The sequence below is a fragment of the Rattus norvegicus genome, chromosome 5 (genome assembly GCF_036323735.1).
Source record: "Rattus norvegicus strain BN/NHsdMcwi chromosome 5, GRCr8, whole genome shotgun sequence".
NCBI lineage: Eukaryota > Metazoa > Chordata > Mammalia > Rodentia > Muridae > Rattus > Rattus norvegicus.
The window spans coordinates 83,956,711-83,979,613 of NC_086023.1; the positions used below are offsets into that span (position 1 = coordinate 83,956,711).

At 39.0% G+C, this 22,903-nt stretch overlaps 1 protein-coding gene across 5 annotated transcripts in view; it reads right to left on the reverse strand.

Moving 5' to 3' along the window:
• The window catches only part of Astn2 (astrotactin 2), a 986,452-nt gene that overhangs the window by 183,723 nt on the left and 779,826 nt on the right, over nt 1–22,903 (reverse strand). For all 5 annotated transcript variants that reach the window (XM_063287034.1, XM_017593112.3, XM_017593110.3 and 2 more), the window contains one exon: nt 283–416. In XM_063287034.1, coding sequence (XP_063143104.1) covers nt 283–416 — 134 coding nt within the window. The remainder of the gene's footprint in view (nt 1–282; nt 417–22,903) is intronic.

Consider the following 22,903-nt stretch of genomic DNA (forward strand, 5'->3'; position numbering starts at 1 on the left):
AAGCAAGTTATTTGCCTAGCAGACAAGTGTTAAATGAATAAGCACAGGAAGGAGAAATGAATCACAGTCATCATTTTAAAACATATACTGCAAACTGAGTGCATGGGTCACATCTCTATACTACAAGAACTCCTTTCTTAAGAAAGGAAGGAAGCACCAGAGATTGCAATGATTTAGGTATGCACCCAGATAACTCAACAGAGTCATAGCTTAGTTTGCCACTACAAGAGTGTAAACCAATGGAAAGGCATAGGCAAAGGAAGAGGGGCCATACATACTTACACCGGCTGTGGAAGGGGGCTACAATTGGGAAGTCCACTGGCATCGAAGGCACTGAGGTCACACCTGCACCAGTCATCGATCACATCTCCTTTACCAGAACACCAGTAAGAACTCATCAGTGCATTCTTGAAGGCCTGGGAGAATGACAGAATGGATGACTGACAATAAAGTTATGTTGATGGTCATGATGTTACCCCACTGAAAATGTGTAATAGCATTCCTGCTTAAACTCTGTGACCTTATTATTTGGGTTCTTGCATCTCCAGATATTCATCTTCCAGCTTCCAGAATAATTATTGAAACATAATGCTAATAGCATCATTGGGAATTTCTCTTGTCCTTGGTATTCTACATATTAACATAGCTTCTCTTTATAATGGTCCCACATGACAGATATTAATATATTCCACATTTTATATATGGAAAACTGGAGCACAAAAAGAGTAATTTCAAGAAGTCACAGGTAGTAAGTAATAGAAGTAGGATCAAACCACTTATCCAGTTTGTTGGTACCCTATCCTACATAAAACCAATCTCAACTGATTCCTGGCCCCGCCACCTTATCCTACTAGAGACATTGTATCTGACTATCTCAGGACCCTGTTTAAAAATATGAAAAGACCCACACCATTCAGGATTAAGTCTAAATTCCTTACCTAACTTTCTATAGTCCTTTCTAAACTCAGCTTACACAAGTTTTAGAACCCTTAGTATAAATTATCATTCCGCTGATATCGATGTCCCCAGGAATCAATTCTTGTCTATTCACCTAGACCATTGAATATATAAAATGAGAATAATATTAATATCTATCATGTGGAACTAGTATAAATAAAACTATGGGTTTTTTGTTTTTTATCTTTTTAATTAGATTTGTTTCTTTATTTACATTTCTAATGTTATTCCCTTTCCCAGTTTCCTGTCCATAAGTCCCCATCCCCTCACCCTCCCCGAAAAGGATGTTCCCCTCCCATCCACCTCCCTTAATGCCCCCCCCCCCGACATTCCCCTGCACTGGGGGTCCAACTTTGACAGGACCAAGGACTTGCCCTTCCACTGGTGCCCAAAGAAGGCTATTCTCTGGTACATATGCAGATGGAGCCCTGGGTCAGACCATGTATAGTCTTTGGGTAGTAGTTTAGTCCCTGGAAGCTCTGGTTGGTTGGCATTGTTGCTCTTATGGGATTGCAAGCCCCTTCAGCTCTTTCACTCATTCCTCTAATTCCCACAAAGGGGTCCTATTCTCAGTTTAGTGGTTTGCTGCTAGCATTGACCTCTGGATTTGACATGCTCTGGATGTGTATCTCAGGAGAGCTCTATATCCAGTACCTTTCAGCATGCACTTTTTTTTAACTTTCATCAATCTTATCTAGTTTTGGTGGGTATATATATACATATATATATATATGTACATATATATATATATATATATATATATATATATATGCATGCCACATGTCGGGCAGGCTCTGAATGTCCATTCCTTCAGGCTCTGCTCTAAACTTTACCTCCATATCCCCTCCTATGGATACTTTTGTTCCCCCTTTTAAAAAGGAATGGAAGCATCCGCATTTTGGTCATCCTTCTTCTTGAGCTTCTTGTGGTCTGTGGATTGCACCTTAGGTAATTTGAGCTTTTAGGCTAATACCCACTTATTAATGAGTGAATACCAAGTGTGTTTTTCTGTGATTGGGTTATCTCATTGAGGATATTTTCCAGTTCATTCCATTTGCCTATGAATTTTTTGATAGCTGAGTAGTACTCCATTGTGTAGCTGTACCACATTTTTTTAATCCATTCCTCTGTTGGAAGGCATCTGGGTTCTTTCCAGTTTCTGGCTATTATAAACAAGGTTGCTATGAACATAGTGGAGCATGTGTCCTTGTTATATGTTGGAGCATCTTTTGGGTATATGCCCAGGAGATGTATAGCTGGGTCCTCAGGTAGTGCAATGTCCAATTTTCTGAGGAACCTCCAGGCTGATTTCCAGTGATTGTACCAGTTTGCAATCCCACCAACAATGGAGGAGTGTTCCTATTTCTCCACATCCTTGCCAGCATCTGCTATCACCTGAGAGTTTTATCTTAGCTATTCTGACTGGTGTGAGGTGGAATCTCAGGGTTGTTTTGATTTGTATTCCCCTGATGTCTAAGGAAGTTGAACATTTCTTTAGGTGCTTTTCGGCCATTCAATATTCCTCAGATGAGAGTGTTTTGTTTAGCTCTGTACCCCATTTTTAATAGGGTTATTTGGCTCTCTGGAGTCTAATTTGAGTTCTTTGTATATTTTGGATATTAGCCCTCTATTAGATGTAGGACTGGTAAAGATCTTTTCCCAATCTAATGGTTAGCATTTTGTCCTTATGACAGTGTCCTTTGCCTTACAGAAGCTTTGCAGTTTTATGAGGTCCCATTTGTCAATTCCTGACCTTAGAGCATAAACCATTGGTGTTTTGTTCAGGAAATTTCCCCAGTACCCATGTGTTTGAGGCTCTTCCCCACTTTTTTTTCTATTAGTTTGAGTGTATCTGGTTTGATGTGGAGGACCTTGATCCACTTGGACTTAAGCTTTGTACAGGGTGAGAAGAATGAATTGATTTGCATTCTTCTACATGCCGACCTCCAGTTGAACCAGTACCATTTGTTGAAAATGCTATCTTTCTTCCATTGGATGGCTTTAGCTCCTTTGTCAAAGATTAAGTGACCGTAGGTGTGTGGATTCATTTCTGGGTCTTCAATTCTGTTCTACTGCTCTAACTGTCTTTCTCTATACCAATACCATACAGTTTTTATGACTATTGCTTGGTAATACTGCTTGAGGAGAAGGTATGGTAATAGATAGAGTTCTAGGGACAAGAGAAATTCCCAATGATGCTATTAGCATTATTCTTCAATAATTAATCTAAAAGCTGGAAAATGAATATCTGAATATGCAAGAACCCAAATGCATAGAACCATTAAAAAATTCAACATTGTGGTTGTTTCTGTCACAATTAATACTACATTTGTAGTATACTAAGAATGTCAATAATACTCCAAAAGAATAGCATGTTACAAAAAAAAAAGAGACGTCTGTTGACAGGTCTAGCCAGTGGGTAGATTGGCTCTGACAGTCTTACTCTATTAATCTTTGTTTTGGTTACTTGTTCATTTAATGATAATGTTTCTCACTATCTTTTTAAAGGTATCTTCTTTTAGGCCTGAAATTCTGTATTTTCATTGAACTCTACTGTAATAGTTTTTGTTGTAAATTAAGACTTTCCCTTAAATATGTAGCAGAAGATGGCCATGATGGGCACCAATGGAAGGAGAAGCCCTTGGTCCTGCCAAGGTTGGATCCTCCAGTGTAGGGGAAAGACTGTGCAGGAAGTGAGAAGAGGGTTGGTTGGGGAGGGGAACACCTTTATACTTGAAAGGAGAGGGGGAGGGGATAGGGGCTTATGGATGGGAACCTGGAAAGGGAATAACATTTCAAATGTAAATTTAAAATATCCAATAGAAAATAATTTCCCTTAAAACTGAGAGTGATCATGTTTTTTGGACACTGACACTAAGTGACTCCTACCACCACATCTATCTTACCCATCAAATTCTAACCCTAATTGCTACCACAGGCAAGGGGCTGACAGTCTTCCCAGTAATATTCTCATAGGACCTTGTGTGATCCAGTTAGTATTTAATGAATAAATGAATGTTCACTTAAAACTAATTGTTAATATCATATGGAAAAGGCAACTTAAAAGTAGTTTCCTATACTCAATGGCTTAAGTCTTTAAAGTATTATGTTCTTCTCCTTCAGGTTTGTTTTAGTATGGAAGACGCTAGGAACATGGGTGTGGTGCTCTAGAAAATGCCCTGCTTAAGCCATTCCCTTTGCACTGACATTTCATAGCTTTGTAGAATGAGAATGTGGGATTCAGGTCTTTCAAACTCAAAGGCTCTAGAAAAAGTTGATCTTTTGCTTCTTTAAACTGGGCCAGTCACCAATATTTCTCTCTCTCTTGTGTTACTTTCTCTATGCTCTACAAGTGGACGTTGCATATTACCTATTACCTAATGGCCCAGCTATTCCTTTTTTACATTCTTCACTATTTAAAAATAGTCTAGAACATTTGAAAATAGTGGATATGGATCCTCCATCCTTAGCTCCTTAGAAGCTTCAGAGATCTAGAGCAGCGGTTCTCTACCTTCCTAATGCTGTAATCGCCTAATATAGTTCCTCATGTTGTGGTCACCCCACATACACACCATAAAATTATTTTCATTGGTACTTCATAACTGGAATCTTACCACTGTTATGAACCATAATGCAAATATTTGTGGAGATAGAGGTTTACCAAGGTGGCCCCCACCCACAGATTGAAAACTAATGATCAAGAAGAAGAAGACTATGTATTTGACCAAGAGGCATGAACAGAAAAACTCCAATGGTTGGAACTGGAAAATATCATCCTGAGTGAGGTAACCCAATCACAGAAAAACACACATGGTATGCACTCACTGATAAGTGGCTATTAGCCCAAATGCTTGAATTATCCTAGATGCATAGAACACATGAAACTCAAGAAGGATGATCAAAATGTGAATGCTTCACTCCTTCTTTAAAAGGGGAATAAGAATACCCTTGGCAGTGAATAGGGAGGCAAAGATTAAAACAGAGACAGAAGGAACACCCATTCAGAGCCTGCCCCACATGTGGCCCATACATATACAGCCATCCAATTAGACAAGATGGATGAAGCAAAGAAGTGCAGGCAGAGAGGAGCCGGATGTAGATCTCTCCTGAGAGACACAGCCAGAATACAGCAAATACAGAGGCGAATGCCAGCAGAAAACCACTGAACTGAGAATAGGATCCCCATTGAAGGAATCATAGAAAGGACTGGAAGAGCTTGAAGGGGCTCGAGACCCCTTATGAACAACAATGCCAAGCAACCAGAGCTTCCAGGGACTAAGCCACTACCTAAAGACTATACATGGACTGACCCTGGACTCTGACCTCATAGGTAGCAATGAATATGCTAGTAAGAGCACCAGTGGAAGGGGAAGCCCTGGGTCCTGCTAAGACTGAACCCCCAGTGAACGTGATTGTTGGGGGGAGGGCGGCAATGGGGGGAGGATGGGAAGGGAACACCCATAAAGAAGGGGAGGGGGAGGGGTTAGGGGGATGTTGGCCCAGAAACCGGGAAAGGGAATAACACTCGAAATGTAAATAAGAAATACTCAAGTTAATAAAAAAGAAAGAAAGAAAAACTCCAATGATTGTGATTCTTCCCTGATTCCTTTACCAGTAGCTTCTGTGAAAGATGAACACATTAACAAATTTTCCCTGAGTTAAGTGAGTACTCAATGACATGCAGAATAACTATTAGTGCTAATGTTTATGAAGCATCCAACTGCACTGCCAAAATATTTTAAGCACACAATCCCAAGAAAAAGGAGCAATGCTGGAAAACTTGTCATTCCAGATTTCAAGATATATTGCAGAGGCATAGTAATAAAAAGCAATATGATAGTTGCACAAGACAGACTTGTAGAATAATGGAAAAAATTGAAGATCCAAACATGAGTATATGTAACTACAGCCATGCTATATTTGACAGAGAACAAAACATACAGTGGAGAAAAAACTGCATCTTCGACAAATGGTGCTTGAGAAACTTCATGTTCCCATGTAAAAGAATGAAATTAGACTTGCAACCATTGTGTTACATAACAACCAACTCCAAATGGTTTGGAAACATAGGCATTAACATCAACTTTGAGATGGGAGGTAGGGAACCCTTTAGAGTGTACCAAAGACCTGGAAGGTGAGAGACTCTCAGGACTCACTCTCACAGTGGGGAGAGGGAACTTGTAGAGTCCACCTCCAGTAGGAAGACAAGGCATCAAGTGGATGGATGGGGTTGCCATCCCACAATCAAAAACTCTGACCCAGAACTATCCGTGTCTAAAAGAACTCCAGGGACAAGAATGGAGAAGAGACTGAGGGAAAGGCTCCACTGGTCCAATTTGGGATCAATCTCAAGGGAAGCCTCCAAGGCCTGACACTATTACTGATGCTATGGTGTGTTTACAGACAGGAGCCTAGCATGGCTACTGTCCAAGAAGCACAATAGGCAGCTGATCAAGACAGATACAGATACAGATACTTACACCCAACCAATGGAATGAAGTTGGGGACCCCTGTAGTTGAATTAGGGAAAGGCTGGAAGAAGATGTGGAGGAGGGTGACCTCATACAAAGACCAGCTGTCTCAACTAACCTGGAACCCTGAGATCTCTCAGACACTGAGCTACCAACTGGGCAGCATATACCACCTGATATGAGGCCCAACTCATATACAGCAGAGATCTGCCTGATATTGTCTCAGTGAGAAAAAGTGCACCTAACCCTTGAGAGGCTTGAGACCCCAGTGAGTAGGGAGTCCTGGCAAGATAATGTGGAGTGAGAGAGTGGTATGGGATAGGGAGATAGGGTAGTGAGATGGGGGATATCCTCTTGGGGACAGGGAGAGGAGGAATGGGATGAGGAACTGCTAGAGGGCAGACCGGGAGGGAGATAATAACTGGACTGTAAAAAAGAAAAGATTGAAAAAGATTAAAGATAATAATAATAATAATAATAATAATAATAATAATAATAATAATAAACAAAAAAACCCAGTAGCTTCGAGATGGAAATGACCCAAATGTTCATCAACTGATGGATGAATAATAAGGATGTGGTAATTATACACAATACTATTAAGCATTAGAATACTATTTAGCATTAGAAAAAAATAAAATTATGAATTTTATACTCATATATAACTAGATGGATCTATATGGATATAACTAGAAAAGATCATATTGAATGAGGTAATCCAGACCTGAAAAGACAGGCACCACATCTTCTGTTTGATCTAGGAATCCTAACCCCATGTCTGTGGATATGAGTATAAGACCTGGAATAATGGCAGAAGCTGGGAAAGTAAAAAGAAAGCAGAGGGGATAACAGGATAGAAGCAGTTAAAGAAGAAATTGGAAAAATGTGTGAGAGGATTCAATTAGTGAAGAAAAAGGTAAAAAAAACAGTAAGAGGGTCTGAAAAAGTCATAATGAATCACTGTCTAATCAAAATTATTTATAATACATATAAGTCTGTATATACAAATACATGTATAGAACAGATGGAATTTTCCCATCCATGCTGACAGTGCTCTCAGACATGAGAATACCACTTTTGAGTTGTTGGTCAGGTTTGTATAAGAAACTCCCACAACATAATAGGCTATTACTGTTACCTTTATTTGCATCCTAGAAATGAAATGGAGGTCCCTATTGCTGGAAACACCACACATTTTGGACACAAGACCAAACTGGATCTGACCTGAAAGACTCCTCTCTGAGGACTATGTTTCATAACCCAAGAAACCAAAGGAAGCAAAGCAAGCAATAGTCCTACTCAATTATGATGCCCGTAAACCATACCAATAACCAATATGACACCATAGCTTTAAGAGTGCCATAGTGGCACACATATCTTGGTGGTAACTAACAGTTCTGGAATTGAACTTAAGGCCAGCTCAACAAGAGGGAAATCATGCCTGATACTGAAAATGTAGCCATTACCCTAGGGTGGTGAAGCCATGAATCTTGGAGGAAAATGTGTAAGTACTATTTTAGCAAACCAGCATAATTCCAAACTACATCTTGCATATTTACCTTTATACCCACACATGAGTATAGTTATCACTCTGCAGAGAATCTTCTCTTTACAAGAGAGATAATTACAGAATACCACAATCAAGTACAGAGAACAAAAGATCCCTTAGGACCCAGTCCCTACTGATAACTCCTATCCATAAGGCTCCAAGATCGCTGAAGAAAAGGGGGTAGAAATAGTTTAAGAGCAAGAGGAATGGGAAATTTGTTGTAAGGTTTTTGACTCCTAGAAACACCATAGATACTACACACATGAGTTTCATCAATATGACTGTCTATATAAGACCTGAACAATAATGATACCAGTGGACATCCTAACAAGGAAAAAAGAAAGCTCACAGGCTCAAGCCTAGACAAAGAACTGCTGGGAAGTATGGAATGATAACAATAGGAGAAATGGTCTTCCCCAGGAAGAACTTCTCCTAATTGGTTTTCTTTCTTTTTTATTGGGGGGGGAGCAAGTGTATAGGAATAATTTTATTTTTTACACATTGTAAATTTCTAAAATTACTTACATTATTTTTATACAATTGTGCAGGGAATATATACAATGGCTAACACTTAAGGCAGCATTAAATTGTATGTACAAAGAGTCATCATTCTGCCCCTTCCAATTACCACTCCTTAGAGACCTTCTCTTGGACCTGTCCTACCCTGATATTTACCTCCATGCAAGATGGTATAGATATTCTGCATAACAACTCATTGTTTTGCATATGAAATTTCAATAACAAAATGGCAAATAAAACGAAAGCATTGCTCATAAATACAAAAGAAGATATTAAAATGCACTTATGCTGTAATGTTTACACTTTTAGTTACAGATGTTATTTTTTAATCCATTTTTAATTGGATATTTAATGCATTTAAATCTCAAATGTTATTCCGTTTCCTGGTTCCCCCCCTCCCCAATTCCTCCTCCCCCTGCTTCTATGAGGATGCTCCCCCTCCCACCAACCTACTCCTACCCCAACACTCTGGCATTCCCCTTCAATGGGAAACGTGCCTTCACAGGATCAAAGGCTTCTCCTATTGATGCCAGACAAGTCCATCCTCTGGTACATATGTGACTGGAGACATGTGTCCCCCACTGTGTACTCTCTGGTTGATGGTTTAATCCCCAGGACCTCTGGGTAGGGGGGCAGTCTAGTTGGTTGATATTGTTGTCCTTTCTAGGGAATTGCAAATCCTTTCAGCTCCTTCAGTCCTTTCTCTAATTTCTCCATTGGGGTCCCAGTGCTCAGTCTGATGATTAGCTACAAGCATTCTCATCTCTATCTGTAAGGCTCTGGCAGAGCCTTTTAGGAGACATCCATCAGTCTTCTGCCAACAAGCACATCTTGGCATCAGCAACAGTGACTGAATTTGATGACCGTATACGAGATGGATCTCCAGTTAGGGCAGTCTCTGGATGGCCTTTCCTTCAGTCTCTGCTTCACTCTTTGTCCCTATATTTCCCTCCCAAGAGTATTTTGTTCCCCCTTCAAAGAAGGTCTGATGCCTCCATATTTTGGTCTTCCTTCTTCTTGAGCTTCATATACTCTGTGAATTGAATCTTGGGTATTCCGAACTTTTGGGCTAATATTCCCAATTGGTCTTCTAATGCCAAGCGGGTAGCCCTAGGATCATATACATACATATAACATTATATAAAAACCAAGAAAGTATTTATGTATTTAAGAATGTGTGTGTATGTGTGTGTGTGTGTGTGTGTGTGTGTGTGTGTGTGTGTGTGTGGGTGGGTGTGTGTGTGTGTGTGTGTGTGTGTAATGACTACAGGAAAAATGGTCAGGTGAGATGCATATGAGAGGAAACGGAGGTAGGAAAGAAAAAGAAGGAAATGACATAATTACATTATAATTTCAAAAGCTAAAAACATTATAAAAAACAATCCCAACAATAGTTCTAAAAGCTATGAAATACAACCTATAATTACAGATGAAAAGACTAAATATCGGTACATGAAGAAATTTTTCTTTCAAGACTACACAGCAAAAAAAAAAAAAATGATACAAGGAAAATGCCAGACTGTGCCTCCATCACTGAGAAAAGTACAGGTCTTTTTGGTTCAAACATGAAGATCAGTGGGATTAATTCCCACACTTAGTAAATTAAAACAGGACATATTCAGTTAAATATACATTTAAGACATTTAGTTTAATGTAACTATATTCAAGAAAATATTTGTTGTAAAGTACTTGGGCCAAAATTGACTCTAGTGTAAGAACACCATTCCTACTATGTCCCTGAATCTATGTTGGGAGCCAATGTTCCTTGTACTAACCTAAGAAAAGTTGCTTTATTCATAAAGGCAGGAACCAGATAGGAAACTATGAGTTTATATTGACTGTCAGAACTGTTCTCCCTCATTTGCAGGTTCCTCTTCAGTGCAGTCAGTGTGTACTGACTTTGCTTATAAGCAAAGATTCTTCAGCATCTCCAGCCAAAGCTAAAATCTTAATTACCACAGTAGTGAAATCCAGGACCATGGGGAAGAATGATACAGATGGAAAGGCTGTGTAGCAGTCCAACATAGAGAACACCCTGTTTTATATGTCTCCTCTTCTCTCCTCTGCTCTCCTCTCCTCTGCTCTCCTCTCCTCTGCTCTCCTCTCCTCTGCTCTCCTCTCCTCTGCTCTCCTCTCCTCTGCTCTCCTCTCCTCTCCTCCCCTCTCCCTCTCCCCCCTCCCCTTCCCCGCTCTCCCTCTCCCCCTCTCTCCCTCTCCCTCCCCCCCCCATCTCTTTCTCTCTGTATGTATGTTTGGTTTCTGTCAAAAATAAGAGCTTGTAGAAAACAAAACAGGAAACCTCCCCGGACTTTGTGAGTTCACCATCTAGGCAGTTCTTGGGAAGAAATCCTGCCTGTGAGCCTCCACATTCACTGGCGGCTTCCCAGAATTCTGGGGAACAGAACGGGGGCTGGTGCAATGGCCAGGCAGGCCCTGGAGAGAGCACAAACACACTCTGATAAAAGCCTGACATCAAACAGGGAGCTCTTGCAAGGCAGCAGAAGCCAGCATTGTGTCAGCGCAAGATCACTCTTCCTTACGTCTTCAGCCCTTGCAACACTCCATCCACAGTCCAGCTTGATCCCAGGGGAAGGGAATCATAGAATGTTCCAGCTTCACAGTACTTGGTCTGTAAATCATCTAATCTAATCCATTTACAGATGCAGATACAGTGGCCCAGAGAGCCTAGCTGGCTACCCAAATATGACGGATACTTTTGATGATTAAAATTATTCTCTTCCTTCAATTAATGCTTAAATTTCCTCCTCTGCCATGGGTTTTCTGTCCCCATATACAGAAAAGAATAAGAAAGGAAGGAGCATGAGAAATTGAAGTTCATTTGAATCTGTACCATTGGTCTTTTTTTTTCCCACTTTAAACAAATTAATTGGTTATTTTTTTTAAATTACATTTCAAATGTTTTCTGCCCTTCCTGGACTCCCCTTTTGAAAACCTCCATCCCATCCCTCCTTTGCCTCTGAAAAAGGTGCTCCCTCACCCACCCACCCAAACCTGCCTCACTCTATGTAGCATCCCCCTATGCTGGGCAACAAGTCTCCACAGGACCTCGCCTCCCATTGATGCAAATAAGGATGCAGAAAATCACAACCAATCACAGCAGACAACCCCAGTGGAAGAGTTAGAGAAAGTACTGAAGGAGCCAAAGGGGATTTCAACCCCATAGGAAGAACGACAGTATCAGCTAACTGGACTCTCCTGCCCCAGAGCTCCCAAGAACTAAACCACCAACCAAGGGTCCAGCTACATATGTAGCAGATGATGGCCTTATCTATACCATTGGTCTTACTAAGTCATTTAGAACACTACATGCCAGGATTTCATTCAAAATCTAATTTTAGTTTCTCTGTTTTGGATCATTATAAGAATATCCATGTTTGTGTGAGTGTGCCTGCACTGCCTTGTGCATGTGTGCACATGTTTGTGTGTGTGTGTGTGTGTGTGTGTGTGTGTGTGTGTGTTCTCAGAAACAAATGAAAACATGTACTGTAAGCACTCTGACTCCTAGCTTTTGATGGGATCAACATTAATATGGTCATTGCTTTTCATAACAAAGAAGGTTTGCAATTCCAAAACTCATAAGTGCTTCCAAGTTCAAGCTAATTAGTAAACCAAGTTGAGCAGGAGGAGAAAAGCAGCCACAGAAATGTTAAGCAATCAAAATAAACTAGGATTTATTCCTAACACTATTGTTACTTTCTCATTTGAACTTGCATAAAGGATTCCTCTTGTTAAGCCTCAATTTCACTGTGTGCAAAATGTAGAAGACAATGATACTTCATTGACGGTAAAATTAAGTTCAGTAAATATTACTTACTGGCTAAAATTAAGAAAGGGTGAAGGGCCTCCAGTGGTTAACTTTAAAGAACTCTGGTTTAATGGTAAAGACAACACACAAAGAATTAAAATTACTACGGTTGAAATGCTATGAAGTCACGTACATAGGAGATGATGAGAAGACAAAGAGAAGGATCCCTTCCAGCTCTAAAATTATGACAGTGCCTGAGGAATTCTAAACTCTAAGTAAACAACCTGCATTTCATTAAGATAGTTAAGACAATGAACACAGAATGCCATTCAGGCCATGAATTAAATTCCATTTTCTGTACTCCCAATGCCTATATTATTATGACTTCATTTTTACAATAAAAATTGATATGGCTCATTGACAGTAAGTCAGTTATTGTTGGTGTCCAGAGGGTTATGTAAGACTCCAGAATGAGACCCTGAAGTCCTCATTCCATGCTTCAGCATTGTGTTATCTGTATCAGACTAATAAGCTTCATCCTGGGATTGTCCAACTTTTTCCAAATAAGGAAGGGAAAGTTTTCTAAAGACAAAATAATATATTATCTTATTATTATTCTGTCTCCATTTCACTGCTGAATGCAGCAACTAACATGCAATATAAATCAGTAGATGTTTGTTGAATTGACTTCAATTTTTATGTGGAATGTTGAAGGAAACAAGTTTTATAAACAGAGAAAAAAAAGAAAATGTTTGTGACTCTCTTCTTCCCCAAGGACACTTGTGTCGTGCATGTCTGTTGGGTGCCTCTATCCAAAAGCTGCAGGTCAATCAATCCAAGCTTCTTCTTCGATCTCAAAACCAATCTCTCTTTCTTGGTCCTATGGATATCTCCCCTAGGAGAGTAGACTTGTCTCTTCTGTAAGCAATTTCAACAGTTTTTGGTTAGATGTCCGGCTTCAATTTCAGTTACTGCCTTATATTCTCTGAGAGATTTCTGAAACACCCCTGGTTCCTCTGTCTTCTTGCCTGAGCCTCTTCAAAATTCCTACTTTCTAAGGAACTACTGAACTTAAGAGTCAGCATTCTTCATCATAAAACGTCTTCCTTCTTTTGTCTGTTTCCCACTGCTCACACTGTGGTGCAGGGCATACCACTTTTCAAGGAACTGCGCTATTTCATAACCACAAGCATTTTATTCTACTCTTTGATTATACATGTGCATTCCCTATTTCTCTGACTGTGATGGTTTGCATATGCTTGGCCCAGGGAGTGGCACTATTAGAAGGTGTGGCCTTGTTGGGGGAAATGTGTCACTGTTGGGGTGGGCTTAGAGACCTTCCTCCTAGATGCCTGAGGATGCTCAGTCTGTTCTTGGCTTCCTTTGGATGAAGATATATAACTCTCATCTCATCCTGAATGATGCCTGCCTGGATGCTGCCATGCTCCCACCTTGATGATAATGGACTGAACCTCTGAACCTGTAAGCCAGCCCCAATTAAATGTTGTCCTTTATAAAACTTATACTGGTCATGGTGTCTGTTCACAGCAATGAAATTGGCCAAGCATATGCAAACCATCACACTGATGAACTACAGGAAGAACCCATGTCTAGCTGAACATATGTTTTGGGATGTTTTCTTTCACTTTCTCTCATTAAAATTTTATAAATTTTATATCTCCTTGCAATTTGAGTATCTATCCTTCTCACCTATCAACTAATGATATGTTACAGCCAAAGTCATAAATGTGAGTAATGTCTGCTCCAAGAGCAAAAGCTGGGTATAGAAATGTCTCCAGGACAGATATTAAATGGCATAGAATTAGAATAAGGCTCTCTGTCAAGAGCTAATCTGAGGAGGGAAGACCCACGAATTGGGGTCCCAGATTGAAAAATGGAAGTAGTTGAGTACCTGCATTCACTTCTTTCTGCTTCCTCACTGAGGATACAATGTAACAAGCTGCTGCATGCTTTCACCACTTGACAGGCATATCTAACATGATGAACCAAATCTCTTCACACCAGGAGCCAAAATAAACCCTTATGACTTTGAGCTGCTTTTGTTGTATATTTTTGTCACTACAATAAGAAAGGCTAATTAATACAGAAAACTAGTACCAAGGATCATTGCTATGACTCATGTTACCATGTAAACTTATGTATTTAGAGTTGGTTTGTAGGTGAAATTTGTTTTATCCCGAATCCCTAAAATATTTAAGCAAAGCCTAATAGGTGACCATTCTGATAGGATTCCGGAAGACCAAAATGTTGAGAGAAATGTGCAAAATGTTCTTAAATAGTAGTTGAGTCAGTATGATGTCGGGGATGTTCACCAAGGGACATTGGAAGCATGGAGAGTATCAGTCCCAAGAGAAACTCTATGTGTGCTGCCAGTGACAGAACAGGTATATAGGATACCCTAAGTCGTTAGGGCCCAGATAATGCCATGAAAAGCCTTGGATGTTAGACATGCCACGTCCATTATAACGCAGTGTCAACTATGAGTCAAATAAACACCTTCTTCCTTAAGCTTCTTGTCTTAGGTATTCTGTCACAGCAATGAGAAAAGTAACTAACAGTCTAATTAGTCTATCGAAAGAAAGGACACACTTTTTGAAGTCATTGAGAGGACGCTCACATGTTATAAATGTCATGAAGTTAGATTTTTTTTTCTGAAGATAGTTGTAATCATTTTTCTGAGAAAAGTAGTTGAAAATATAAAAAGGCATTCTAGTTATTTTGAGAGATATTAGAGATGTGAGGATAGGACATTGACTGACATCTGATATCTTTAAAGAGACTAATTCCTGAGCCCATGCTGACTACATGGTTAGGACAGAAGATGTCTAATGAACACTTGAAGGGCTAAAGAAGGTAATACAGCAATGTAAGCACGACATAATTAATAGAGAATTCTAGCCACACTAGGACTCTTGGACAAGCTATACCGAATCATGTGTTATCCATTCATCAGCAAACACCCTCCCAATCCCTTACTGGCTGGAAAATATATTCATCTCCGTAGTAGCTTTAAGTGACTTAAGATGAAATAAAGGTGCTTCAAGAGACAGAATGAAATGTAGTTTGATAATGAAAAGGAGATTATCTAGTCATCATCATGTTAGATCATGTGACTGTATTATTAATTAGTATTGTGAGAACACACATGCATGAAGAGAAGTGCCAGTAATCAATCTTCTTATTCCCAACAAAGCAAACAAGGTATGTGTGATGGCTTATCTCAAAATTGTTTTAAGAAAGTACAAGTAGGGAAAATGGAAACTTTCAACTACTTACAGATTTAAGTAAAACTCTGAAGCGAGTCTATACTTTTCATTGGCATTGATTTCTTCATACTATATATAATTATGTATACATGCAATATGCATTTGTCAAAACTCAAAAGGAAACATACTTCTAATGGTGCTGGCTGGAACTGATAACATAAATGCATATTCATCAGCTATAACAAATATACTATTTTTAGTGTGAAATAGTATATTGAGAAAGTATATTGAGAATAGTATATTGAGTAAGTTGAGAAATTTGTGGGAGTATGTAGGTAGAAGATGTATATTCTCTATTGTCTATTCAATTTTACTAGGTGACTACAAAATGTTCAACTTGACATCCATCCATGTAGCACCTACCCTGCAAAAGAATTTCATACATGAAATTGATAATTTGACCAAGAAAGAAGTAGGAAGGAGACAGACAACCTATTGAGTCTCACCATATTCAAAGCCAGGTACTACTCAATCTACTTGCTAACTTTAGTGAGCCTCCCAATGATCTGTGAATGAAATAGCCCCTACTGTTTCTACTAATGCTTAACAGATAAGCTGGTCAGTGTCATAAAAATATGACACTGAAGAACCCCTTCAATTAAACTCAATAGCACTATATTCTATTCTCAATGTTCAGCTCCATGATGATTAGTTTTTGTCAGTTTGACACAAACTAGAGTTATCTGGAGAGAAGCAATTTCAACTGAGGAATTGCTTCTATCGGATAGGAGTTATGGGCATGTCTGCTGAGAATTTTCTTGATTAATGATTAATAGGGTGGACTCAATCCATTGTAGGTGGTGCTCTTTTAAGGAAGGTGGTATTTGGTTATATAAAAAAGCAGATTGAACAAGCCATAGGGAGCAAATCACCAAGCAGCAATTCCTCCATCATTTCTGCCTCTATTTCTGCTTGGGTACCCATCCCAGTTTCCATCAATGATAACGCAAATAAGACTTTATCTCTCCAAATTGCTTTCCACCATGATGTTTATCACAGGAGCAGAAGACAAACCAGGACAAGTCTCATCCCTGAAATTTGCTCACTGATCACCTCCAATCATTTATCTGTGGCCTCAGATCATTCCACTCTGTGATAAAATACCAATTTGTAAGGATTCATCTTCAATATGAGAAATCATACAACTCAATTCATGGCTCAATAAATCATAAGAACCACACTGAATTTCCCCGGTCAGGACTCACTACTTTTGATGTTCCTTTCTTCTAAATGACAAGAGCCCAACAGAACAGCTTCTTAAACTAGATGGCACTTAGAGCCAGCTGAAATTCTGCTTTCACACACACACACACACACACACACACACACACACACACACACACACACACACACGGAACTGTCAACTCTCTGTTTTAAGAGATACAGAAGCAAGATAACAGGGTTTCATGACCCTTCAACAAGGAGTTCTTTTTCTTGTCATCTAGTATTCCATTTCAGCTCCCATTCATTTTACAGGGGATGGTGTTCTGGGTTAATTCACTAAAAATAATAGCGAGCATTTTTGAACACTTTTATATTGATGACACAATGCTTAGAGTTTGACATGCAGGAGAGCATCTAATTGTCACCAGCATATCATGTGTTGAATACTTGCATTGTTCCATTACAGAGAAGATGAGACTGAGGCCTTAAGGAATTTGAACACTTTTCCTCACTCACATAGCGAATATTTAACAAAGTAAAACTCATTCTCATGTTTCTCAGTTTCTAAGCTCAAATATTTAACTACAGTTAATTAACCAATATGTCAACTCCATGTTGTAAGTTACATTGTCTTCATTAAACCTTTGATAACATTGAAATTTTTGATAATTTGAGGCATCAATGACAGTTCATGTTACAAATCAGATGAGTTAGTGTTAGAATGCAAACAGGTGTCTATTTCAAACACTCTTCCAAATACTTGAATGTCTCTGTTTTGATCATGTTTCCTAAATGGTGAGAATGGGTAATATTGGAGGTTCACTAGGTACTTTCTGGAAGACGCAAGTTAACTGTTTTGGTGAATTTTGAGTTTGTATTGGGCCCATAATCTTCCAGCACATACTGGAATTGCCCAAGTTCAACAGATTTGAGATGGAAATCTCAAAGAAATCTGGAGCCAAGGAGGTAATAGCTCTCTGCTTGTTTGCAATCATGAGGAGCTGAGTTTAATCTCTAGCATCCACACAAAAGCCAAGTTTGTTTTCATACAAGGAACATTATAAGGATTTATCAGGTTGTATTTCTATATTTTCATACAAACACATACACATACACAGACATCAAAACCACCACCACCTCCACTACCACCACCAGTACCACTGACAACAATGATTAAAGAAAATGAGGCCATGCATTTTAAAGACAGTAATGGAAGTACTTCCCAGGTTAGAGGAAGAAAAGAGAAATTCAAGATGATGACAAGATAGTCTTAAAAGATAAAAACAAATAATTTTTAAAGCCATTCCTTGTATATAAATTAACCTCTATTGTCTGAAATAATTGTCATTTCTGTGGCTTACTGCCTTTGCATGCTAACCTAGGCCTGAACGCTTCTAGCTTCTATACAAACTAATCTAGGCCTAGAATGTTGTCAGACTCTGGAACTTACTACTGAATGCGCTTACTCTTTCTAGTCATTCTGAACTCTGAATGGCAGGTAGTTATTTTTGGTTGTGAGCCTAGCCTTTAACGGCTGAGCCATCTCTCCAGCCCATGGCAGGTAGTTATAACCCCAATACTGTGAAGGTAGAAACAGAAGGGTCACTAAGGCTTGACTAGACCAGCTTGTCGAGCCAAATGTTCAGTTGAAAACCTTGCCTCAAAAAATAATTCAAATGCACATATATGCACCCCACATGAGCAAACACAAAAGCGAGCAAGCAAATCTGGGAAAGACAGGATAAAATTAAATAGATTTCTCTATAAAAAGACCTTTGAAGCAGCTGAGATGTCATTTTTTTGAGAAGTCCCAAGAAAATAATGTAAAACATAGCTTTGAATGTCATTCATCTACACAACTTTCTTTTTCTGATAGAACTTGAGAATATGAAGCTCTTTTTCCATATTGGTATTCAAGTTGTACCACTATAGATTCTGGGCTGAACACAAAACCTTTCAAGAGCTTCCCAATAAAGGGAAATAACCATTCATACACACCTGAATCTTTCCGCTTTTAACACATTTCCTACAAAATGTGGAGTTTGATATTCTTATTTCTGAGGGACTAATCTTCTGGTATCACCATGAGAAAAAAGCAAATCCCCTTACTTACATATATGTAGAATGTAGCATGATTCTGACCACGCAATTACGAAAAGCCATTTGGATTCCTGTGAGTCAATGGCAGGATCATCACACCTCTCAGTCCAGCATCCTTGCCACTAAATACTATTTAGTGTTTTATGTTCCAATTATGCTTTTTTTAAATTCCTGCTCTAATATATTAGTTCTTCTCCCAGATATACCTTCCTCCTGAGGATAATTTCCTCTCAATAGTTCTTCAGCCTACAACCAGGATAGATCCTCTGAATCTAGGACAGACTCTTTCCTTTGCAAAGCATCTTCTCCTAAGTCTTTATATTCCAAAATATTCTTTACTGCATTATGCATTAATGTTCATTTAATTGATAACCTGTCTTTCCAAACATACAGTGCACATGTTGTTTTGGGGGACACTGAGTGTTTGACCTACTATTTAATCTCTTGCACTTGATGCAATAATGATTGACTAATCAATTGGTTCATCATAGTTAGCTAATATCAGAAATCAACCTATAATAGTTCTCCTTTATCAGTTTTCTTTCTATTAGCACATATTACTTATGCATAATAATGTGTTTATTACAACATCTTCACACATATTTATTTTCAGCATCTCAACCTCCATTACTCTCCTTTTCCCCCTTTCCCTTCCCACCGACCCTCTTCTTCTTTCCAAATTGTCTTCTTTCTATCTTCCAATTTTGATATTATTACTTTTGTATAATCCAATATGTTGGTGTTTCCTAAAAAAATACTAGGTGCAAAGTTATATATAAGACAGGTACCTTACCAGTGTCTATACCATAGAAGAAAATGCCACTTCCTTCCCCAGAGACTATTAACTTCCTATAGACCAGTGCTTCAGAATCCGTGAACTGCAATCCATTTGGGGACACATGTCAGATACTATACACGTTAGGCATTACATTACAATTCTTAACAGTAACAAAATTACAATTATAGAGTAGTCCCCAGCTTCGGAAAAAAAAAGAAAAGAAATAATTTTATGGTCGAATGTTACCACAATATGAGAAACTGTATCAAAGTGTCAAGCATTATAAAGATTGAAAACCACTGTGTGTCTGCTGTATGTATATTGTCTATAGTATAGAATGTCTACGACATAATAACATGGTCAATGAGGCTAAAAGCCCTGCCCTTTAGTTACCAGTCTGTCTACATGTCTTTAAGAGGCCCATGCCTACTGCTCAATGACAGGATACTGACAGGTCTTATCTCATGTAGGTCATATGACCAGAATCATAACTGCTATCTGAAAAGAGTATTCTAGAGTCAGTACTTCACCTTACTCTGCTCCTTTCTCTGGCTCTTAGATCTTTTTATACCAATGTCCCCAACATTCTTTGAGTCTTGGAGAGATCAAAATAATACCATTTTGGATTGAGTATTCAACAGTTCCTATCCTCAGAACTTTGATCAATTTTGTCCTTATCACTTCACCTTAGCATTGAGACTTCCCCTCTGCCCAGCCTAAGGGTAGTATGCACTTGGTCTTTTCCATGTTCCTTGATGCTGCCTTCAGTCCTGTAAAAAGCCTAGGAGTTCAAAGATTCAAAACCATTCACTTGAAAACCTCCCACACCATCCCGGAAGACTCTATTAAACTCTGTGTAAAGCACTCCAAATAATAACAGAAATAAGGGTTGGGGATTTGGCTCAGTGGCAGAGCGCTTGCCTGGGAAGCGCAAGGCCCTGGGTTCAGTCCCCAGCTCTGAAAAAAAGACCAAATAAATAAATAAATAAATAAATAAATAAATAAATAAATAAATAACAGAAATGAACATAGAATTACTTTGAACTCTTTCATGTCTGAAGGAGTTTTCTATAAATTATGTAATCTACAAAGGACAGGTTAGTTGTTTTGAGTTCTTTAGGTTTTTGTGTGTTTGTTTGCATGCTTGTTTTTGATCTGTTTTCCAGGCTAGGAGTTAAGCTCCTGGTCTCTTGTAAGCTGGGCAAGTGTTCCATCACTGAGGTATCACCCAAGCCCTTGCTGTTTTCTCATTTGCTCATAACAATGTCTCACTAGATATCCAAAGATGGATTGAACTCATGACACTCCTGCTTCTGCCTGTGAAATACAGAGATATTAGGAATATGTCACCTATCTGCTTCATATGGACCAAGTTAAAGCATGAACAATAAAAGTTACTCCAAGTAATTCTCATACCTTAATCCCTGGATCATTCCTAGACTGACCTCAGGCTCACTAACTCCTTGAAGAAAGATTCCAGAGCGCCAGAACCTGCACTTTCATAACTCTCTGGGCATGCTAATGAACCATGAGAGTCTTTCTTGTCTTTTTAGTCATTGGTTTTTGAATATATGCTGTCAGTTAATAGGATATCAACCTATTTTAAAGCTTTTAAAAACTAGTTATCAGATAAAAGATGAAAACTTGCTGGCAAAACATGAACTAAGTAAATATTCTGTTTTAACAAAAGTTAATTTGTTCATTAACACATGTTGGTGAATACAAACTAAAGCAGTTGAAATTTTTATTAGGAATTTAGATTGAGATATTCTTTCCATTTTTCTGAGTGTCTTGATTTTACAAGTTGTTTGGAGAAGCTAGGCTTACAAGATAAGATGAGAGTAAGAATGAGCATGAGCTTAAATGATTGTGGAAACAGGCACTAGGCAGCAGGATAACTATTGAATTGAAACCTAGACTGAACACACACACACACACACACACACACACACAAACACTCACAAACACTCACTCACAAACAAAAAAACCTAAGATATTGTAATAACATCTCCTTCTATGTTTAGAAAGTTTCAGCTACTTCCTTTCTGGTCGTTAAGTGCACTTTGACAGAAACAGGTATAAATATTTTGCTGCATGACTTCAACAGGATCCTTCACAAGATGATACCAAACAATCACAGTAGTCTCATATCCCCCACACTAGTCTCTCTCCACCCCACATACCAACTACACCTAACCATGAACCTGGTCATAAACCTGGCAGATAGCATACTTTTATGTCACTTTGCCATGGTATAACACATCTCAGTCTTCCTTTTCTTCATTCTATTTTTGACCAAATCTATCTTATCACTCGTGACCACTGAAAATTTCTCTGAAAATCATTCTCCTACTTTGCAGAAGTGCAAACTCCTATTGTACCTTGGATCATATATCTGTTGAACATACCATTCCATTGAATTATTTATTTGCCTTCCCCCTCTGTTGGTCTATGAGGCTTTTTTAAATCAAGAACTGTTACCATGTTGACTGTATGAACAAGTATTGAAGGGGTGTGTGGCAAAGTCTGAGTGCTAGAAGCTCCTTGCATGGCTAAGCTCTGTGATCCTGAATAGAACTACTCAGTTGTCAGGGCAACAGCTCGTGCTGACATTGTTCTAAACTATCTCCAGACCATTTGTCCTCCTTGTCACTGAGCTGATAGCAATTGTGAAAGTGATGAATAGCAGGCCAATTATCAACAATAGGAAACATCAGTTATAACTCCAGGGAGAAGACATAGCCATATCAGTAGCCTCATCCATCTAACTGTGAGTCATCTTCCCAAGGCATCTTGCCCTGTGACCTTGAACTGCCAAAGGATTCTTAGTTTTGGACAGATCTAAGTTCCTTCTCTCAGACTGTCTTCCATAACTGTAGGCGTTGTTCCTGGCCCACTCAGTCCTAGAAAGGGAACATGGCATGGAGCACATATATTTTTCCTAAGGGAAGCCACTAACCAAAGATCTCAGCCACACCCAACAGACAAGACCAGTCTTCTAAAGCATTCTATCCTCTGATGTCTCTCCCTTGTGGTAAGAACGTCTGGAGATGAGAGGCCGGTGGAAAAGCTAATACCATAGAGTTTACGTGGCTAAGTGTTAGCAGAAATTAATGGCATTTCTTTCTCCTGTGGCCACTGGTAACCTATTTTCCAGTACTCATATGGTACAGGATGAAGCATACAACAGGATAAGTCTCCTTTGCTAGTAGATGGTGTGTGATTGAAGGAGAAAATCCACAGCCCAGGAAGAAGCATGTTTACTCCAGACCCATACTAAGCCTACTTTGACATTTGGAAGGAAGGTGTGGG